Here is a 19,581-nt window from a genome sequence, read left to right on the forward strand (position 1 = left end):
GTGTCACTGTTTGCCCAGCATTCTCTCCTTTTAGAGGAGCAAAGTCCTTGTTTCCCCAGCACCCAGCACAGGGCCTGGTGCATAACAGATGCTCATAAACATTTGTTGAATGGAAACAGCAGCCTGGGATTGAAACCTTAGAAAGATATAGTTGGTGTTACCCATGAATTGCCTTGGATTCACAAATTAGAGTCAACAATGCTTCATTGCATGTAGATACTTTATTGAAGGTAAGTGGCTATTTTAGAGAAAAAGATGACCATAGTGGGTAGCCTTGGGTGGAGTTTTTGGGGAGCTCAGGGGCTGGTCACTTGCTGTAGCTCTTAGAGCCTGGTTCCTGGAGGCTTAGGAGATCTTCTCTCAGCCCAGATCCAGCCGTCAACTCTTCTTCTTCACTTTCTGCCGACTGCCCACCCTTGGCTCCGTCTGAAACAGAGGGGCAAGGAAGGTTGGTCCAAGCCAGATTAGGACTTCTCTTCTCTGGTCCCTTCCTTTTGGTCCAAAGAGACCCCAGCCTCCAGTGGGCATTTCTTGCTAATGCCCTTTAGAGGGACCTTTCCACTGGCTGAGGTGCCAGATTCATCTCCTGGCTATAGGGACATGCTAAGGGTATGATGGTACTTGGGTTCATTGTCAGCAGACAGACACTTGGCCTTGGAGCAGAGTTGAAAATCTAAACTATATGCTGGACAAGATCCCTTCCCTGTTTAACGGCCTACTCCCATTTCTCTGTACCTGAAAAACTCCTGTCATTCTAAAAACGACAGCCCAAGCATCACCTCTCCTGGGGACCCTCCCCAGAGCCTCCAGGGAGGAGTGAGTCCTCCCTCCTCTGGGCTCCCACTCACTCAGTCACAGGTTTCCATCATGGCCCCAGGAAAGCCGAGGGCCATCCCCTGGGTTGTGTCACTCATACCCGCTATTCCAAAGCTTCCCAAGGGCATTGTGTTTACTCTCTATTCTCATTGTGTTTACTCTACTCTCTCTTCGTTATGATTTATTTTCTCTCCTTAACATCTCTGCAACAGGAAGAGGTAGAAATGTCCACTTTTCCCCTGGCTAGAGTTACCTCCCCAAGATTTTCTAACTAGGCCTTCAAGGGATGTGAGGATGAGGTTCAAGACACTCCCTTCTCTTCCCATACCAATGTTCTAGGCTGGAAGCCTTGATGTTGGTTCACCACTCTACCCTCAACAGACCTTCTCTCCTAGTCACCCCACTGCCCTCTTCTTGTGCCTCTCTTGCTTCTCCTTCCAGGGCTACATCAGAACAGGAGGCCCTTGGCAACGTGAAGCTCTCCAGACCATGAATAACTCATGGGAAGGGGCTGTGCCATTGGCACTGGTGACCCCTTGGCGCCAATGCACGCAGCACAGGTCTCATGCAGCAAGCACAGCAGATGCTGAGATCAACACCCAGCCCCCTCTATGTGTCCCAGGGCTTTGCCACCTGCAGATGCCTTCAGAGATGAGATGTACTTGGACCAGAAGGAGCAATCGGCTTTCTTCAGGCCCTGTCGATTGGGGAGCAGTGCACTGAACTCCTTGTAGTTCTCTCCGCCAGCATAGGGTACAAAGTCAGGCCAGGGGGTTGCAAATGTGGGTACTTTCCGTGAGAACTCATAAGGGTAGTTGGGATTTCTAGGAAAATGAAAAGAAAGAAATATCCATGAGGGAAACTCGTCTTTCCTTTCATCACCTGAATTACTTCCCACTTGCACTTGGAATCTGAAGGACAATTCATGTATCTGTAGGTGTCAAGGCTGCATGTGAAGCCCCCAGATCTGGCTTCTGGAGTTGTGATCTTGACTACGGCACTGCAAAGCTAGGCCATTTCTGGTAGAGGAAAGGTGTTGAGGTCATGACCTGGTAGCGTTATCCAGGACCTAGCGCTGCCCTTCTGTCTTTGTGAATGTTGAGGAGATCACTGTGCTCTTCTCTTTCTCAAAGTCCTCAGATCTAGACATCATAGCTAGCCTTTGGAATGTCCTTGTTTGTCCAAGGCATGGGCAGGAGGGTGAATCTGCAGGCCAGCTGCCCAAACTTGCTACCCAGGCCCATCTTCTGGCATGCACTGCCATGTAGCCCAAACACTAGCCCTGCAACCACCTGATGTTTCCCAGATAAGGTGTGTCCTCTCAGCCCTGCTGCATTTGCCCAGACCTCCTTTCCTGGAATCATCTTCTTCTCCTTTGCTTAAATATTCTATTTATCCCCCAAGGCCAGCTTAAATGTGACTTCCTCAGTGAAATATTTTCTAAAACCCTAATTAGAAGAAATATGTTTCTCTGCTCAACTCCCACAATAAACTGCATAAAGCTTTATTTTCTCCTGCTTTAAATTATGGTTCATTTTTATGTTTTCAGACTATCAGTAGCTGGTAGCTGGGTCATGACTTTTGCACCTTTTTATCTTTCTGGGGAACCTAGCACAGTTCTAGGTAATCAATTCACATCAGTTAAAAAGATAAAAGGAAACAGGTAAACTACCATGAAGAGGAAAGAGCAGGAACCAATTCTGCAGGTGGGGACAGCGAGTATACTCCATCAGACTGGAGTAGAGGCAGACGAGGAAGAGGAAGAGGAAGAGCCTCAAGGTGAATAAAGGAGGGTCCTGAGCATTTCAACTTAAGCTGAAAACCCAAGGAACTGGTATTCCCCTCTGTGGAGAGACAGTGGCTCTCCTCCAAGTGGTTTGCCCTCCAGGGGACATTCGACATGCCTGGTTCTCAAAACTGGGCCTAGGTGGGCACCACTGGTATCTCGTGGGCACCTAGAGGCCAAGGATGCTGTTAAACATCCTACAATGCGGAGGACACAGCCAAGATTTATCCAGCCCCCAATGTCAATGGTGCTAAGGTTCAGAAACCCTGATCTGGAGTCATCAAATGTAGCTGGTATAATTAGAGCTTTTCTTCACGAAGATTAATGTATGCAAATGCAGGTTTGGCCAGGAGAGGGTGACTGAGACAGGGAGGCCGGTGGCTAGTGATTATAATGTCTAGGGAGGAAAGGATGAGTCCATCGATGCAAATTGGGCCTTTGCATTCTGCTTGAAGGGAGGGGGAGGAAAAACACAGTGACAGAATTCTGAACAAGTGGCCCCAAATTACCCTGATCTGATGAAGTGGGAAAAGTACTGCATGATTTTCAGCGACAGGCTCTTCTCCTCCAGAGAAAACTGCCCCTCGTAGGCTGGGTAGAAGGGAAGCCCAAAGGCAAACTGAACATCCGCCAGCAACTCCAGGCTGAGAAAACAGAGGAAAAGCAGCAGCAAAAGGTCAAGAAAAAGTAAGCTACTCAAAAACACAAACAAACAAAAAACCAATATTTCTTCCAAAACCAAGACTTTCCCTTCTTTACATCATATTTAAGGATCCTGTTTAGTGCTCAGTTGAGTGGAGACTTGGCTTGGCCTAAATTAAATCCAGTGACCCATTGGGGGCAGATCCACGGCAGGTCTATTGGTTAAAGTGAGACCAACACTGAACACTTAAGTCTCTGGAAATAATGCCTGTGAGAAACATCCCAACACAATGATTTTTGGATCATATTCTAACTATGATACTTACGGTATCACTGGATATTGATGTTCGTCTAGTCACTGAAAAAGCAATAATGAAAGTAGCTTGTATTTGAGCCCAATCCCTGCACTAGCCCTTGTTCATATACAACTCACACTCATGACTCTTCAAGGATGACATTTATCCATGAAGCCCACCCCAGCACAGTACCTGGCAAACAGCAGTTGTTCAATAAATACATGCTAGACTGGATTAAATATCTAGGAAGCAGCAGCCAGCTGGGAATAATGACCTGGAAGCCAGTCCAGTGGTGTGAATGACCCCGGCTGGAGCTGGTGCTGAGGAGCCTGGTACACGGGCCCTGGAGTGAGCATTGGGAACCAGGGAGAGTGATAGAGTGGAAAAGCCAGAAAGGATTTCACCACTGCATAGTAAAGAATCGGGCTTTGCCTATAGAGAGGTCTGGACTTTGCCCTCAACTTCTGGAAGGTGAGTCATACCTGTTAGGAGGAGGGAAGAGGCTGGCCACACTGGATCTTAGGGTGGATATGGCCCTTCCTGACAGTCTGAGGGTGGGGACTGGCCATGCCAGAAAGAACAACCACGTGATTTAGCGTGGGAGCTTTGGGTCTCATGGTATCAGGCAATCTGTAAACTGAAAGGAATCACATGGCAATCGATCAATCAATCAATCATGCCTATGTAATGGAACTCCAATAAATCTCTGAACACCAACGCTGGGGTGAGCCTCAGTGCAGAGGGTGATACGTCCTGACTCCACAGGGAGGGGACAATGGAGCTTCAAACCTGGAACCCTCCTGGGCTCTGTGCCTCTCTTCCATGGGCCGATTTTAATCTGTGTCCTTTCCCTGTAATAAATCATTGTGGTGAGTGTCACAGCTTTTAGCGAATTCTGAGTTTTTCCAGTGAATTACCCAGCCTCAGGGTGGTTTGGGGAACCCCTGAATTTTCAGCTGGCATCAGAGGGAGGGTGGTCTTGTGTGTAGACCATGCCCTCTAACCTTGTCATCGGCCCCATCTTATAGAAAAAGCCAGCCTCTAATTTTACAGACCAGGAAAATAAGGTCTCGAGCAGTTTCCTGACTTGCCCAGAGACACACAGTAAGTGAATAGCAGAGTCAGATAAAAGCTGAGGTTTCCAGAATGCACGATGCTAACAAAAAGCACCAGCGCCCCAGGGCTCCTATGCCTGGGTCCCGGCTCTTCCACCTTCAAGCTGAGTGATGTCTGGCAAATTTCTTGGCCTCCTTCATTCCCTACTTCCTCATCTATGAAATGGGTGTATAACTCCTGTTATCAGTCTGTTTTCACACTACTATAAAGAAATATCTGCGACTGGGTAATTTATAATGGAAAGAGGTTTAATTGACTCAGAGTAATACACGGCTGAGGGGCCTCAGGAAACTTACCATCATGGCAGAAGGTGAGGGGGAAGAAGCACCTTCTTCACAAAGCGGCAGGAGAGAGAAGAGAGCAGGGGAAACCACCATTTACAAAACCATCAGATCTCACGAGAACTCACTCACTATTACCAGAATATCATGGAGGAAACTGTTCTCATGATCCAATCACCTCCCTCTGGGTTCTTGTAATTATAACTGTGGGGATTACAGTTCGAGATGAGATTTGAGTGGGGACACAGAGCCAAACCATATCAACTCCCTACCTCATAGTGCTGCTGTGAAGATCAAAATAAAATGGTATATGGAGCATGTATTTAAAAGAGAAGTAAAACGTGGTCCAGTTCTTTCTCACCACATCAGTTCACCTCCTGACGCAATCAACTATATTTAAGTTCCTGGCACCAGCTCTGACCCAGCAGTTCTCATCCATGCTGGTACAATGGGCAGAGGTAGCCAGCAGACAGATGTTCTGGGAAATGACTAGAATGCAGTGGTTCCCAGATAAAGGCAGTTTGTGCAGAGGTGAAATTCTATGAAGTGCAACGATTTGTGGATAGACAGTTTGACTCTGGCTAAGACTCAGAGAGATTTATTGTGATTATCCAAGAGGCTGGGGAAAGGGCCCCTCTAGCTCAGGGCTGTGAAGCAGAACACTTCAAGCAAAGACAGCACCTTCTTATTGCCCCTCTCCTTCTCAGGCTGGGGACTGTGGTGACAGCAGAGGTTCAGGGGTCCTTCCCTAACACTGAGGCCTGAGGGCCGGAGAGCCAGTATTCCTACTCTGGCCATAAGAATGATCACCAGGCATACATGGGACTGGCAGCAGGCCATAGAGAAACAGACATAAACTCATCACTCAGCTGAGACTCAGCTCTGAAACTTACAGCTTGTGTAACTTTGGAGGTGTCTTTTGACTTTTCTCTGTATCGGTTTCCTCTACATAAAATACCAGATAGAATAAGCTATTGCATGTGGAAGCTCTGTCTAAAAGAAGTGTTTTTACAAATGGCTGCTATTATTATGATGAGGTTATTGTGTGTCAGTATTGGGCCGTTGCACTGGAAGGTGTCATCGAAGGAGTATGAAACCACGAGGACATACAGTATGATTAGGAAGAGAATAAGTCACCGAGCGCAGCATCTCTTTGCAACTATTCTCACATATTAGGGCCTTCTTAGAGAAGGAAGAAGGTTTCCTGTTTTTGAGAGGGGAGCAGGAAGTGGCGAGTGTCATTGAAATTTGTAGGATCCTGGGACCCAAAGAGCTAAGTCCCTTGGGCAATGTCAGCAATAACTGTGAGGAGCCCAGAAAAGAGTCACAGATTCTGCGGGGGCCAAGGTGGCCTGTTTTGCAGCCAGCTCTACCCAATGTCTGCTTATAGCCACCAATTCCAGAGCACCTGGGCTGTGCCAGGCACCATGGTAGACCTTTGGCAGCTGTGATCTTCAACATTCAAGGGCTACTGGAAAAGTGAATGTTACCATCCACATACTTTCCAGGTGATAGATGAAGGCTCAGAAAGAGAAAATGACATGCCTGAGACACGGGACAGCCAGGGTTCAAACCCGAGTCTCCCAGGCCCCCAATCCCCTGCTCTGTGTAGTCAACCTGTGCAGAGAGGACTGAGGACCATTTAAAAGTAATCGCAATGGAAGTTGTTAGGAAAAGGATCACAAAACAAAAAATGCCAGGCAGAGAGAAGTTGTCATTACAATGACAATAGAAATAATCTCTCACATAAACCCAAAATTGGTAGTTTACAAATGGCATTCACCCTTATTATCTCACCCACCCTGTGAATAGGTTTTATTACTCCTTTCAACGGTGGAGGAAGCTTGGGCTCAAAGAGGCCATTTTCTTGCCAAGGCCCCGTAACTGTTCAGTGGTGACGCCAGGACTGAAGCCTCCGTCTGCAGATTTCACGGTCTGCTGTCCCTTTGCGTCTTGTGTGGGTTTTCTCATGGCCTCATTGCTGGTCTTACTGAAGCTGTCTTGTTTCTCAATCACCACACTTCCTCTGCGGTGGCCACAGAGAAGCCAGGAGGCCCAGGGTTAACAGGGGCCCCCCTCCTCTTTCTTCCTCCAGTGATGTCTGGCCGATTTTCTCCCCATTGGGGCTTAGTTCTTCTCCTCACTGTGGAATGAAAGGTTCAACAGCCTGTTGCTCAGGAGGCCCTTCTGGAAAACTGGCTGTATTTAGTTCTCTATTGCTGCCTTAAGAAATTACCACAGACTCAGTGGCTTAAAACAACACAAATTACTATCTGACACCATCTGGAGTTCAGAAATCCAGGATGGGTCTTAGTGGACTGAATTCAAAGGGTGCATGGGCTGCGTTCCTTCTGAAAGTTCTGGGGAGAATACTTCTCTTGACCATTCAGGTTTGTGGCAGGATTCAGTTCCTTGAGGTAGAGGACCCAGGCCCCCGTTTTCCTGCTGACTACAAACTGAGGGCCATCCCCAGTCACTGGAGGCTGTCCATCAGAACCGCCCTTCTCCATCCTCAGAGCGGCCGAGTCCTTCTTATGCTGCATTTCTTTGGAACACTCCCCTGCTTAGAGCACTCGTGTGATTAAATCGAGCTTACCAGGATAAGCTCCCATCTCAAAGTCTTGAACCTTAATCACACCTGCAAAGTTCCTTTGCCATGGAAGGTAACATATTCACAGGTTTCAGGGTTTAGGACTTGGACATTTTGACAGGGCATAACTGCTACCACAATAGCCTGATCTACTGTTTCCTCCAGAGGAAGCTGCATTCCAAGTGTTCTAGTGAACAGAAATAAACTTTCAAGGCCAGAGTGCTCTGTTGAAACCCCAGCTCAGTCCCTGACTAGTGTGCAATCTTGGACAAGCTGTCTAATGTCACTGGGTCTCAGTGTCCTCCTCTGTAAAATGGTGACACAATTATGCTTATCCTGAATGAGGTTTAGCAATAAAATATTTTTAATCTCTCTGACCCGGTTTCTGGCTCATATACTCATTTCCTTTTTGATTAACTGAGAGAGACATCTGAAAGCTTAAGAGTGGGAGTCTTTAACTTGTGGGAGCCTGGGGAGGTCCCATTGTAGGGTTTTGGAGATCCACAAATTCCCTAAAATTACACATAAAATGCCGTGAAGTGTATGGGTGCATCTTTCTTGAGAAATGTTTCATATCCTCCATCACATTCTCAAGAGAGTCATGTGCTGATAAATATTTAATAATCAGCTGGGCGTGATGGCTTTATGGCTATAATCCCAGGACTTTGGGAGGCCAAGGCAGGTGGATTGCTTGAGCTCAGGAGTTCAAGACCAGCCTGGGCAACATGACAACATCCCATCTTTACAAAAAATACAAAAATTAGCTGGACGTGGTGCCGTGTGCCTATAGTCCCAGCTGCTTGGGGGTCTGAGGCAGGAGGATCACTTGAGCCCAGGAGGTCGAGGCTGCAGTGAGCCACAATTGATTGATCGTACCACTGCACTCCAGCCTGGGTGACAAAGTGATACTCTGTTTCAAAAAAAGAAAAACGTTTAATAATCGACTCTCTGGGGGAAAGGAAATCTTATGTGTGATATTCACCAATTTTTACAGTGTAAATACTCCCACCTTAGCCAATTTCAAAATGATGTCATTGAGCACGACGCTGGGAAGCAATGTGTACCACTGGCTCTCATGAGCTTGCATGAGCCGGGTCCAGGCCACCACTGTCTGCAACCTTAGAAAGGCCACAGAGCACTGCTTTCGGGGGAAGGTCTGGCATTCCAGCCCATCCCATCTGTTTAATTTGAGAGCCTGTTGTGTATGAGGATTTCTGCTTTGTTTTTCCTTAGCAGAGCTGATCTTTATCAGGATGCAGGAGTTATTTTGAGCAGTTTAAGGGACATCTGGAGGAGGCACAAACAGTGGAGCCTCTGAAGAGGGAATCTGGGATCCGAGGACCAAGTCCTCGGCGAATCTGGGCACTGGTTGGGGATTCTGGGACCCTCTGGAGGAAGAAAAGGGGATTTGGATTCAGCAGCAGCAGCAGAGGAAGACCCGGAAGAACATGCCAGGGTCTAACAAGGTAAAAGGAGAGACTCAACTGAGTGTCCCTAGTGCTCGCAGCTTAGGGGTAGGCAGTTCATGTGTGCTGATGTGGCTTCTTTGCTCTGTGCTGTGTCTGATCACTGATAAATCATAGGCCCAAACCCGTGGCAGCTGTGTCAGTATATGGTCAGCCTGGAAGCATTGAGCTGTCACTTGTCTTCTGCTGTTTTTGGTAATCACATTGCAGTGGAACTTGCCCCTCATCTGACAGCTGCTCATCCTATGCCCAGGCCAGATCTGAATCTTCTCCTTGTCACCTCCGAGAAGCAGATTTTGGGCCTGGGAAAGCTACCTGCCCAAGCTGGGCAAGCTCTGTTCAAGTCCCACTTCCACTGCTGAATCTCTGAGCCTTGGTTTTCCTATCAGTAAAATGGGTCAATCATCTCCATTCAGCCACCCACATGGTATTACTGGATGCTCATAGATCCAGTGGGTGTAATTTCCTTTAAAAACTGTAAGCTGCCATCCAAGGAAGAGTTAAGGTGGCTGAAGTTGATAAAGTTACATTTAACCAGACTGTGGAAAGAATTGACCAGTCACAGAGCTCGGCGGATGACTATGTGTGTGTGTGTGTGTGTGTGTGTGTGTGTGTGTGTGTGTGTGTGTGCATGCTTTTGTGTTTCAGTTTCAGGATTTGAATGCCATCCAGTGAGGACGGTGGCAAATTAGAAAAGGGGTGTCAGGACTAAGACCCTACTTGGCCCGCAGTTGCCGAACGCCTACTGTGCAGTGTCCTCTGGATGGATGCTGAGGCTCAAAAGGTGGACATTCTGTTGAGGAGCTCACATTCTAACAGGGAAGTGCGATCAACCACTGCTTTTCAAAAATAAAATGTTGTATGTTGTACAATAGAAAGGTAGGTATCTGTCAAGTGATAGAATTACTTACCAAGTACCATAAGAAGAGAGAGAAATGAAATATCATTTATTCCAGGCAAGAAAATGCAGAAGAGTTTACGGAAAGTGAGAGAGAGGAAGCTGTGGTGGACTTGTGCTTGGACAGATGAGTAGGGTTAGTGAATGGACAAGGTGAGGAAGGGCATGTGGGTAGCAACTCAGCACTTGTGCTGTCATAGAGCAGGATCTGCACTCTGTATGGAGCAAGGAATGACAAGGGGTGTGGCTGAGCACAAGGTGAGCCAGGGCAGGTGGGGGCTGGTGCAGGTGGCAGAAAACAGTCCTCAAGGCGCTGGCCTCACAGGTCCTGCTGAGAAGTGCAATTGGAACTTTTTCTAGTCCAGAAAAATCCAAAGTCTGAAAACCACTAAACTGCATGCTTGCTAAGGTCCACTGGGCTCTCATTCTTTGAAAGCTGTGACAGCCTAGACCAGAAGAATTGATGGTCATGTTTTAAAGGGGCTGGGAACCCTGGAGGTTTCTTAGCAAATGAGTTGTAAGTTGCATTTCTTTTGGAAGGATTACTAGAGGTGTGTGGGAAGAAAAACTAGAACTGAGAAATCCTAGGGTCACTGCAACTGTCCAGAAAAGACAGAACCTTTTCACATAACGTCCCCAAGCTTACCTGTCTGCCATACTCCTCATCATTAATCCTGCTGGTGCTGCTGAGGACCTGCAGGGAGGCTAAGCCTGCATCCTAGCGAGCCAAAAGCCTCATTTCAGAGATGATCCATGGTGCAAGTTCCTGACTTGAGCTCAGCTTCCAGGATCAGGAGCCACAGTCCATGAAGGTTTGGGTTTATCAGGAAACAGAATGATGGAGGTACATCCATCCAAAGAGATGCACCTGGCAGTGCATTCAGCTGGGGAGGTGGGCTGAGCCTGGGTTCCCCTTATGATGAGGTGAGGGTGTGAGGAAGGATCTCCCTTGACAGAAATAAGACACTGTTTTGCATGGCAGAAGCCGTTCTGCTGATAATGGTGTGAAAAGGCTTGTGCTGGAGATGGCACAGCACGGATGGGCATTACTGCCCATCTGAATGGACTGATTTGAGAGCCTGTGCTTGCAGGGATTTCAGTCCCTCCTGTTCTGTCTGCCTGCAGGAAGTCTGTTGACCTCATCCCCATAAAATATACTCCCTTTCTTATCCCCAGCCAGCATCTCTCGATAGCTTCCTCCAAAGGAAATTAGGGAACAGGGAGGAATGAAAGTCCCTTTGCTTCCCAGGAATTTTTTTTTTTTTTGAGAAGCTGACGAAGTGTTAAGTAACTTATGACTAGACGCTTATAAGTGTGCCTCTCTTTGGGCAAATCTAATACGCAAAAGTTCAGATTCTGCATGTGAATTAATCAGGAAGTAATTCTTTGCTTTACAAATGGCTTGTGTTTTACAAGAGAATTTGCTATGCAATCCCTTAAAAATAAGCTCCCTAAGGCACACTAAATAGTGTAGTCCCACCCCAGGCCCCAAAGGAGATATTTGCAGTAGTCCCCTAACTTCCTAAAGCTCAGCAGAGCGGTATAATATATTGTTTCACAGTAGAGTCAAAGCTTTCAACTAACTTGCTAGATTAACCTGAACATTTTATTCCCTCCATAAAGTATGATAACTGTTGCCCAGAAAAAAATGAACTTTCCAGGCCCCAAACATGCATTCTCACTAACTGTGTTGTGTGCTTACCAAGACCCAACTGTTTAAGTCATTGTATTTGTCATTGTGATTTTATATTTAATTGAATTTATTGAATACCATGCAGATACTCCACTTTCATGGATCCCAGACTGGAAATAATAGATCATGCACTACGTTTATGGTTTTGCAAGAAGTCCAAAGGCAGAACTCCAAACAGCATTTTCCAGCTTAACCCTCTGATCCTGCACCAAAAGAATGGCCAGGGGATGCAGATTTATGTGTTTAAAGTTAAAATAAAATATTTAAGGCATCATACCTATCTTATGCATTTTTCACAAGTTCTCCTTTTAATCGACTTTTCTGACTAACTGACCATCACATTAGATAACAGGGTTGATACTGTACATTCTATTATTTTTAAAAAAGATAATTGATGTTTCAGTGAGCCATTCTGGATATGAATGAAAAGACCATTGTGCATTATATATGCTTTTTTAAAAATCTGCAATGCCTTCTCATCACACTCAGATAAAATACTATCTCTCTGCTAGCCACAGCTTACAAACTCCTATGTGAACTACAAGACCCATTTTTTTTTCCCTCTGCACCTTCAACCACTCTTCTCTTCTTCAACAGGCTCCAATTCAAGTGCCATGATTTAAGTGTCCTAGCACACACTCAGCCTCATGATGAATTTCCATGGAAACTATGAACTCCACAGCTGGCCCGGCCCCCAGGCATCTTAAGATGAGAGGCTTCCACATCCTCTCTGAAGTGGCTACAGCTCCTCATGCAATGTCTGGTACCAGAAACCACTTCAGTTGTGGTTGCTTTCTTCCAAGGACCTGTTGATCTCCAATTTGGATTCTTCCAGCATAATACACGAAGTAGCATTAGTAATGCTCCAGTTCCCTGGCCGCCTTCTTTATCCTCAAATATGCCAAGCCCTTTCCCACCTTAGGGCCTTGGCCTTTGATGATCTTTCTTTTGGAATTTCTCACTTCTACATGAGGATCACACACCTTCTTATTTGTCGGTTCTCAGCTCAAATGTCACCTTTACACAAGGTTCTTTTCTTATTACTGACCACGGCACCCTAGTGGATCTCCTTCCTAGTGTTGTTGTCTGAACATATGCTGCATATTGATGTGTGTATTGTCTATTCTTTACACACTATTCCTAGATACCCATCAGCACCTCCCGCAACTACAGTCTTTGTCCCAAGGGGCAGCTCTTCTCTGCCTTGCAGCTTTCTCATTTCTAGGACCTGGAAGGGGATCTGCAGCATAGACGGCGTTAGGTAAATCTCTGTCAAATCAATGTTGAAGAAGATATATAGTGCAAACCCTATTATGTCAAGGAGTTGGAGTGATCGGTTTCAGAAAATGATTTATTTTCATCTACACTGGGAAATAATCCCACAGGATGTAGCCAGGCTGATGGATTCAGTTCAGTAATCTATCCACTTCACATTTTCTTTGGTTTGTGAATTCCAACAAACTCACCAAGACAGTCAACTAAAAAGATAATATTTTGAATCTGGAATGTTAAAAGCCTCTGGAATGCACAGTAGTGTCTAGAATGCAAGTGTAGTGGTGTACAAAATGCCTTGAGTCTAGAATTTACAGCTTTGTTTTCCAGGGTTGGGACAACTTATCAAGGAGGAACATTATTGCCTCTTTAGTCATTTTGAATGTTTTGTTTTTCTCTCTCAGAGACTTAGTTTTCCTAAAAGGAAAATAACCCTAGCTCCCTAACATTGAACATCTGCAATGAGCCAGATGTTTAATGTACATGATCTTGAATATTCATACTATGAAGTACATATAGCTCTACCTATTTTATAGGTGAGGAAATTGAGGTAAAGGGATTTGTTTAAATGCAAACAGCTAATCCCAGCACTTTGGGAGGCCGAGACGGGTGGATCACGAGGTCAGGAGATCGAGACCATCCTGGCTAACACGGTGAAACCCCGTCTCTACTAAAAAATACAAAAAACTAGCCGGGCGAGGTGGCGGGCGCCTGTAGTCCCAGCTACTCGGGAGGCTGAGGCAGGAGAATGGCGGGAACCCGGGAGGCGGAGCTTGCAGTGAGCCGAGATCTGGTCACTGCGCTCCAGCCTGGGCGACAGAGCAAGACTCCGTCTCAAAAAAAAAAAAAAAAAAAAAAAAAAAAAAAAAAAATGCAAACAGCTAATAAATGGTAGATATGGGATTAGAACTCTAGTTGATTTACTCTCAAAGATGTGCTGTTTCACTAGATTGGGTTGCCTCTGCCAAAATGAAAGACCAGTCTAACATTCTCTATGAAGCATGAGTAGATGTTTAATCCCAAGAGCCATACTCTTCCGTTCAAAGAAAAGCCAAACGTGATCTTATTGAAACATCTTCCACACCACCGGGATGTAGGAATGACATCCCAGCACCCTGGAGGCCAAGGCCTTCAGAAGAAAGACCCAGCACACAATTCAAGTGCCATAGCACACACTCAGCCTTATGATGAATTTCCATGGAAACCATGAACTCCACAGTTGGCCCAGCCCCCAGGCATCTTAAGATGAGAGGCTTCCACATCCTCTCTGAAGTGGCTACAGTTCCTCATGCAATATCTGGTACCAGAAACCACTTCAGTTGTGGCTGCTTTCTTCCAAGGACCTGTTGATCTCCAATTTGGATTCTTCCAGCATAATACATGAAGCAGCATTAGTAATGCTTACCTAGTCAGTGTTCACTCTCTGCCAGGCAGTTAGGCCCATAGGCAAGGCTGTTTGTGTGCCTTGTCTTCCTTAGTCCTGACACACTTCATAGTAAGCATAAGTACTATTACTAGCTCCACTGCATAGATGAGGAAACGAACACTTAAAGAGGCACACAGAAAGTGGCAGGGCCCTTGAAAGACAGGAAACAGCAGAGAACAAACCAGTGCTCTTTTCTACACTTGCTGGGGCCCAGAGCACAGACCAGGGCTGGGAGTGCAGTCCCCAAACCTGGCCACAGGGTCTGAGTCCGTTGCTCATGAGCAGCAGAGGACACAGATGGGGCTCTTTCTGGGAATGATACCTGGACCTTTAAAGGCCAGCGTGTCCTTTGAAAGGGGCTGTTTAGAGAGGAGGACATCACCGGTGAGTCAAAGAGATGGAAATACCAGAGATGGGCAGGGAGGGAAGGGTCCCAGCAGAATAAGCAGGTGGCACCTTGAGAGGTACCTGGGCAAGTGACAGGAGGCATTAGAGAGAACGCAGGAGGCATCAGAGAGAATGCCCAGGCCCTCAGACCTGGGAGAGACAGCAGGCCAGAGCCCCTCTGCATGTGAACCTGGAGGCCTGCCGGCCTCTAGGTCAGCTTTGTTACAAAGAATCACTGAAGCCACCCCTGTTTCTCTGGCACACTCCATCTGCTTGAGGGGGTTCCATGGGGCCAGGGACAGCATCTTGGCCAGGGCCATCCTGCACTGATTCGGGGGCAGTGTGTGGGAAAGGGGCTGCTGTTTCCTTTCAGGTACTGTTAGTAATAACTTCAGTTCTAATAGATTCCAGCAGTAGTTCTCGACCAGCAAGGATTGTGTCCCCAGGGAACATCTGACAATGTCTGGAGGCATTTGTGGTTGGCACAGCTTAGAGGGACTGGGGCTGCTGGTATCAGGTGGGTAGAAGCCAGGGGTGCTTCTAAACATCCTTCAATGCACAGCACAGCCTCCCACAACAAAGGGTTATCTGGCCTCAAATATCAACAGTGCCCAAGTTGAGAAGCCCTGGATTACAGGCCTCACTGGCAACCCCACTTCCTCAAACAGAGGGCTCCAGGGACAGACCATGGGAGAAACTGGCTCAAAGCTTCGCCAGTGAGCAGAGATGAACAGGAGAAAGCTGGTGAGTTTTTTCTCTCATCAGCAACCTTGGAAATCAAAGCTGCCAGGTATTGTACACACAGACACACATACACGCATACACTCACATGCAGACACATTCAGACACACAATCCAGATGCCAGCTCTGGGCTAAACACCATGCAGGCAGTGTCCCCAAATTCTCCCATAGCCCTGTGGAACAGGACCTGTTACTCTCTCCAGATATAGGTGAGGCTACATGGAAGCTCAGAGAGGTTAAGTGACTTGCCCAAGGCCACACAGCTGGTATGTGGACTTGGCCATTGTAGGCACTCAATAAGATTTAGGATAAAGTGGGAACAATTGAAAGAATGCCGGAGAGAGGGCAGGGAACAGGACATGGGTCCAGACTGCCACTCACTGGCTCAGGGACGGGGAAATAATCTGCTCACATCCCTGGGCTTTTGTTTCTTTACAAGTAAAATAAAGGAGCTAGACGGTCTCATCTTCTATATTCTTTGATTCTTTGAATCTGAATCTGAATCTGAAACTGGAACCTTCTCCTCACACTAGAGATTTTGATTTCCCTGTCTCCTCTCCATCTGTTATACCTATTCTTTTCCCATAGAAGTTTGCCCTCAATTTCAGGAATGAAAATCTCATCTATAATCCAGGTGCACAGTAAGAAAATCACACTATTCTGTGATCAGTTTACAATAGTCTATAAGAAAGCAATAATTCATTGTATTTTTTTCACTAGCTGTTGCCAGGAAAGCTAATATATGCTGACAGAAATGGAGGTATGAGACAGATGGCTGAAAATGTAACACACGTATATTTTAAGTATGTAGATTTGAGCCAGAAATAAAATGAGAGATGTGACAGCGCCAGGGCAGAGAGAGAGAGAGAGAGAGAGAGAAGAGAGATGTCTTTTTGGGACAATAAGATAAACTTGCCAAAAATCAAATCAGTTAGTTTCTGTGAGTCATTCATTGATGCAATTATCTACTACATAGATGGCACCATATGTGATGGTGATGGAGAGAGGAGACATCTACACAGGGGGTTGTCAAGAATGCATTCTGATGGCCAAGAAGAACAGAATATTCTTAGCACTATTTGCCAGTCTCTGTTTTATGTAAAATTAACGATTGTCACAACCTTTGAGATGGGTCCTATTATTATACCCATTTGCCACATGAAGAAATTGAGTCACCAAAGAGGTTACATGACTTGCCTTAGGTCACTGAGCTGATAAGACTCAAGGATATGTTTTTTACCAAAATAGTAGATGCCAGCATCTCTGCTTTTGACCAGGGCATTATTCTGCCTCCACAAGAATAGGAATACTGCTACTATAAAATGTTTCAGTGGATCTGCGTGTCTCTTTCCTCCAAAAGTGATAGAACTGAGAACTAAACGATGCCTTTGGGTGACTGGATCCAGTAGTTTTTCATACTTTCTAAATTGAATAACTTTGAAATGTTACTCAAAGCTCAGTCTGTGACATAAGGAGAAAGGGGCTGGGAGGCTCAGACCTGCCCCCTCCTCACAGAGGCTCAGGATCCAGGCTCCCTAGAACCCAGTGAAGAATCAGTGCTTTAGACCTCTTCGGCCTCCCTACTCCCACTTCACAAGTGGCAAAACTGAGCCCCATGGAGCCTAAAAACTAAAGTAGAAAGGACTCATTCCTGACTATCTATCCTTCAGTATGATTTCCTGAGAACCTGCTAAGTCCTCATCTGTGCCAGGAGGGTCACTGGGCTCTGAGGTGTGGAGAGCCATGAAGCCATGGGAGGCAGTTATGAGGGTCTCTGCATGAACATGGCTTGGTTTCATGGGAGGTTCCCGGGGTCAGCGCAGTGGAGCCCTGTCTCTAGGGACATGAGGACATAACTCAGTAACAGAGAAACCCACACTGGCCATGGGAGACTGAGGTTGTGATTCTACTCTGTTAGGATTGCTCCTCTGAGGACCACCCCAATCCCAGGTCCAAAATAGACCACTTTGGACCATTGCCGCTCAAAAGCCTGCTTGGCAGACTCAGTTATTTTAGAGAAAGGCAATGTTATGGATTGAACTATGTCTCCCTCAAAAAGATATGTTGGGGTCTTTATCCCTAATACCCAGAATGGGACCTTATTTAGAGATAGGATCTTTACAGAGGTCATCAAGTAAAACTGAGGTCATTAGTGTTGGCCCTAACCAACATGGATGGTGGGGACCTTGGGTCCAGAGGCTGACATGCACAAAGGAAGACGATGTGAAGAAATACCAGACGAAGAACACAGACATCTATGAGCCAAGAATCGCCTTAGGCCACCAGGGGCTAAAAGAGAGGCCGGAACGCATCCTTCCCTAGTGCCTACAGAGGTGCTCCTGTTGACACCTTGAATTCATCCTTGTGGCTTCCAGAACTTGAGACAATACATTTCTATTGCTCTAAGCTGCTTTGGTGGCACTTTGTTACAGCAGCCTATGAAAGTGAGCCGGGTAGGGTCCAAGCACTATTGATTCAGACAGCAATGATATGAATGCTTTCATTTTGTTTTGCTTTTATTGTTTTCACCCTCATGTAGAAGACTCATTTCTTATTTTTTGCCACTGTAAATTCTGGGGTCTAACAGTATGTGCATATTTGTAAGGCTTTTAATGAACTTGCTGTGGGAGAGTTACACCTTTCACTGTAATCTCTGCCTTGCATGTGAGGAAGGCAGAGAATCAGACAAAAGAGTCAGATGGAGGGTAGATTCTTGAGAGCCCTGGCGAGGAGGTCACTGCCAAGGCTGATTCTAGGAACCATTTCCCATGCTGGGCCTCCCTCGCCATGGGTGGCCATAGACCACTGGATTAGGAGGGCACCTTCATCTCCACCCAAACCACATGGCTCTCGTCATCATTCCTTCTCTCCCTCAATGCCTCCTTCCCAGAATCCTGGCCTGCCACTTATTTTTCTTCTTATAACCTGGAGGCAGTTGCTTGAATCTGTAGGTCAGGCTGAAATTATAGTTCTAAGCAAAGCGACTGCGTGTTGGAGTGGAAAGAGTTCTGAGGCTCAGAGAAGCTGCGGGTGGGTTGCTGCTCTCTAACTAACCAGCTGCTTGTCCTCGAGGGAATTGTGTTGAACTCCTTGAACCTCAGACTCGGCTATGCTCTGAATATTTATGTCCCTCCAGAATTCATAGGCTGAAATGGAATCCCCAGTGTGTTCGTATTAAGAGACAGGGCCTTTGGGGAGTAACTAGGTCATGGGGGTGGAGCCTTATGGATGGAGTTAGCGGTCTCATAAAAGAGACCTTAGGGAACATGTTTGTTCCTTTTGCCATGAGAGAATGCAGAAAGAAAGCACCACCTGTGAAGCAGACAGCGAGCCCCCGACTAGACACCAAATCTTCCCATGCCTTGATCTTGGACTTCCAGTCTCCAGAACTGTGAGCAGTAAGTGTATGCTGTTTATAAATTATCCAGGCTAAGATATATTTACTATGGCAGGCTGAACAGACTAAGACATACTTCATACCTGTAAAACAGAGGTAATCATTTCAACCCTGCAGAGCTCACAAGGATTCTGGACATTTTTTTGTGGCGTGGTATAAAAACAGAAGAGTCTGTTTGGAGAAAGCAGGTAAATGATGGGTGCTCCGGGGAAATGAGAACGCCTTGGGGACTGCATGAGTTTCCTGCAGCTGCTGTAGCAAATCACCATAAACTTACTGGTTAAAAACCATCAAAACTTTTTTTCTCTCATAGTTCTGAAGGCCAGAAGCCCAACACCAGTCTGACTGAGCCAAAACCAAGGTGACAGCAGGGCCACACTCCCTCCCCATGCTCTCCCAGTTTCTGGCTGCTACTGGCATTCCTTCCCTGTGGCCACATCACTCCAGTCTCTGACTCTGTGGTCACATTGCCTCTCTCTTCTGTAGACAGCACTTCTCCCTCTGGCTCTCACCTATAAGGATGCTTATGATTGCATTCAGGGCCCTTCCAGGGTAATCCAGGATTATCTCCCCATGCCAACATCCTTAACTAAATCACATCTGCCCAGGTTCTGTTTCCTTATAAAGTAATATTCCAGGTTCCAGGGATTGGTTCCTGAGATCTTTTGGGGGCCACTATTCAGCTAAGGTATTTTACTATGGCAGCTCGAATAGACTGAGACACACTTCCTCTGTAAAATCGAGGTGACCATTTCAACTCTGCAGAATTGGGCT

General features: G+C 46.4%; 2 protein-coding genes across 2 annotated transcripts in view; one reads left to right on the top strand and one right to left on the bottom strand.

The window, feature by feature from the left end:
- Positions 1 to 202: 202 nt before the first annotated feature.
- Positions 203 to 19,581, bottom strand: part of TG (thyroglobulin) — a 273,073-nt gene continuing 253,694 nt past the window's right edge. Inside the window, exons 46-48 of the mRNA XM_050800313.1 lie at positions 3,112 to 3,246; positions 1,450 to 1,640; positions 203 to 426 (exon numbers count right to left, since the gene is read on the bottom strand). Of these exons, the coding sequence (XP_050656270.1) occupies positions 308 to 426; positions 1,450 to 1,640; positions 3,112 to 3,246 (445 nt within the window). The 3' untranslated portion in view covers positions 203 to 307. The remainder of the gene's footprint in view (positions 427 to 1,449; positions 1,641 to 3,111; positions 3,247 to 19,581) is intronic.
- The window catches only part of SLA (Src like adaptor), an 83,923-nt gene continuing 82,886 nt past the window's right edge, over positions 18,545 to 19,581 (top strand). The window contains exon 1 of the mRNA XM_050801676.1: positions 18,545 to 18,808. The gene's annotated coding sequence lies outside the window, so the exon portion shown is untranslated. The remainder of the gene's footprint in view (positions 18,809 to 19,581) is intronic.

This window comes from Macaca thibetana, chromosome 8, assembly GCF_024542745.1.
Source record: "Macaca thibetana thibetana isolate TM-01 chromosome 8, ASM2454274v1, whole genome shotgun sequence".
NCBI lineage: Eukaryota > Metazoa > Chordata > Mammalia > Primates > Cercopithecidae > Macaca > Macaca thibetana.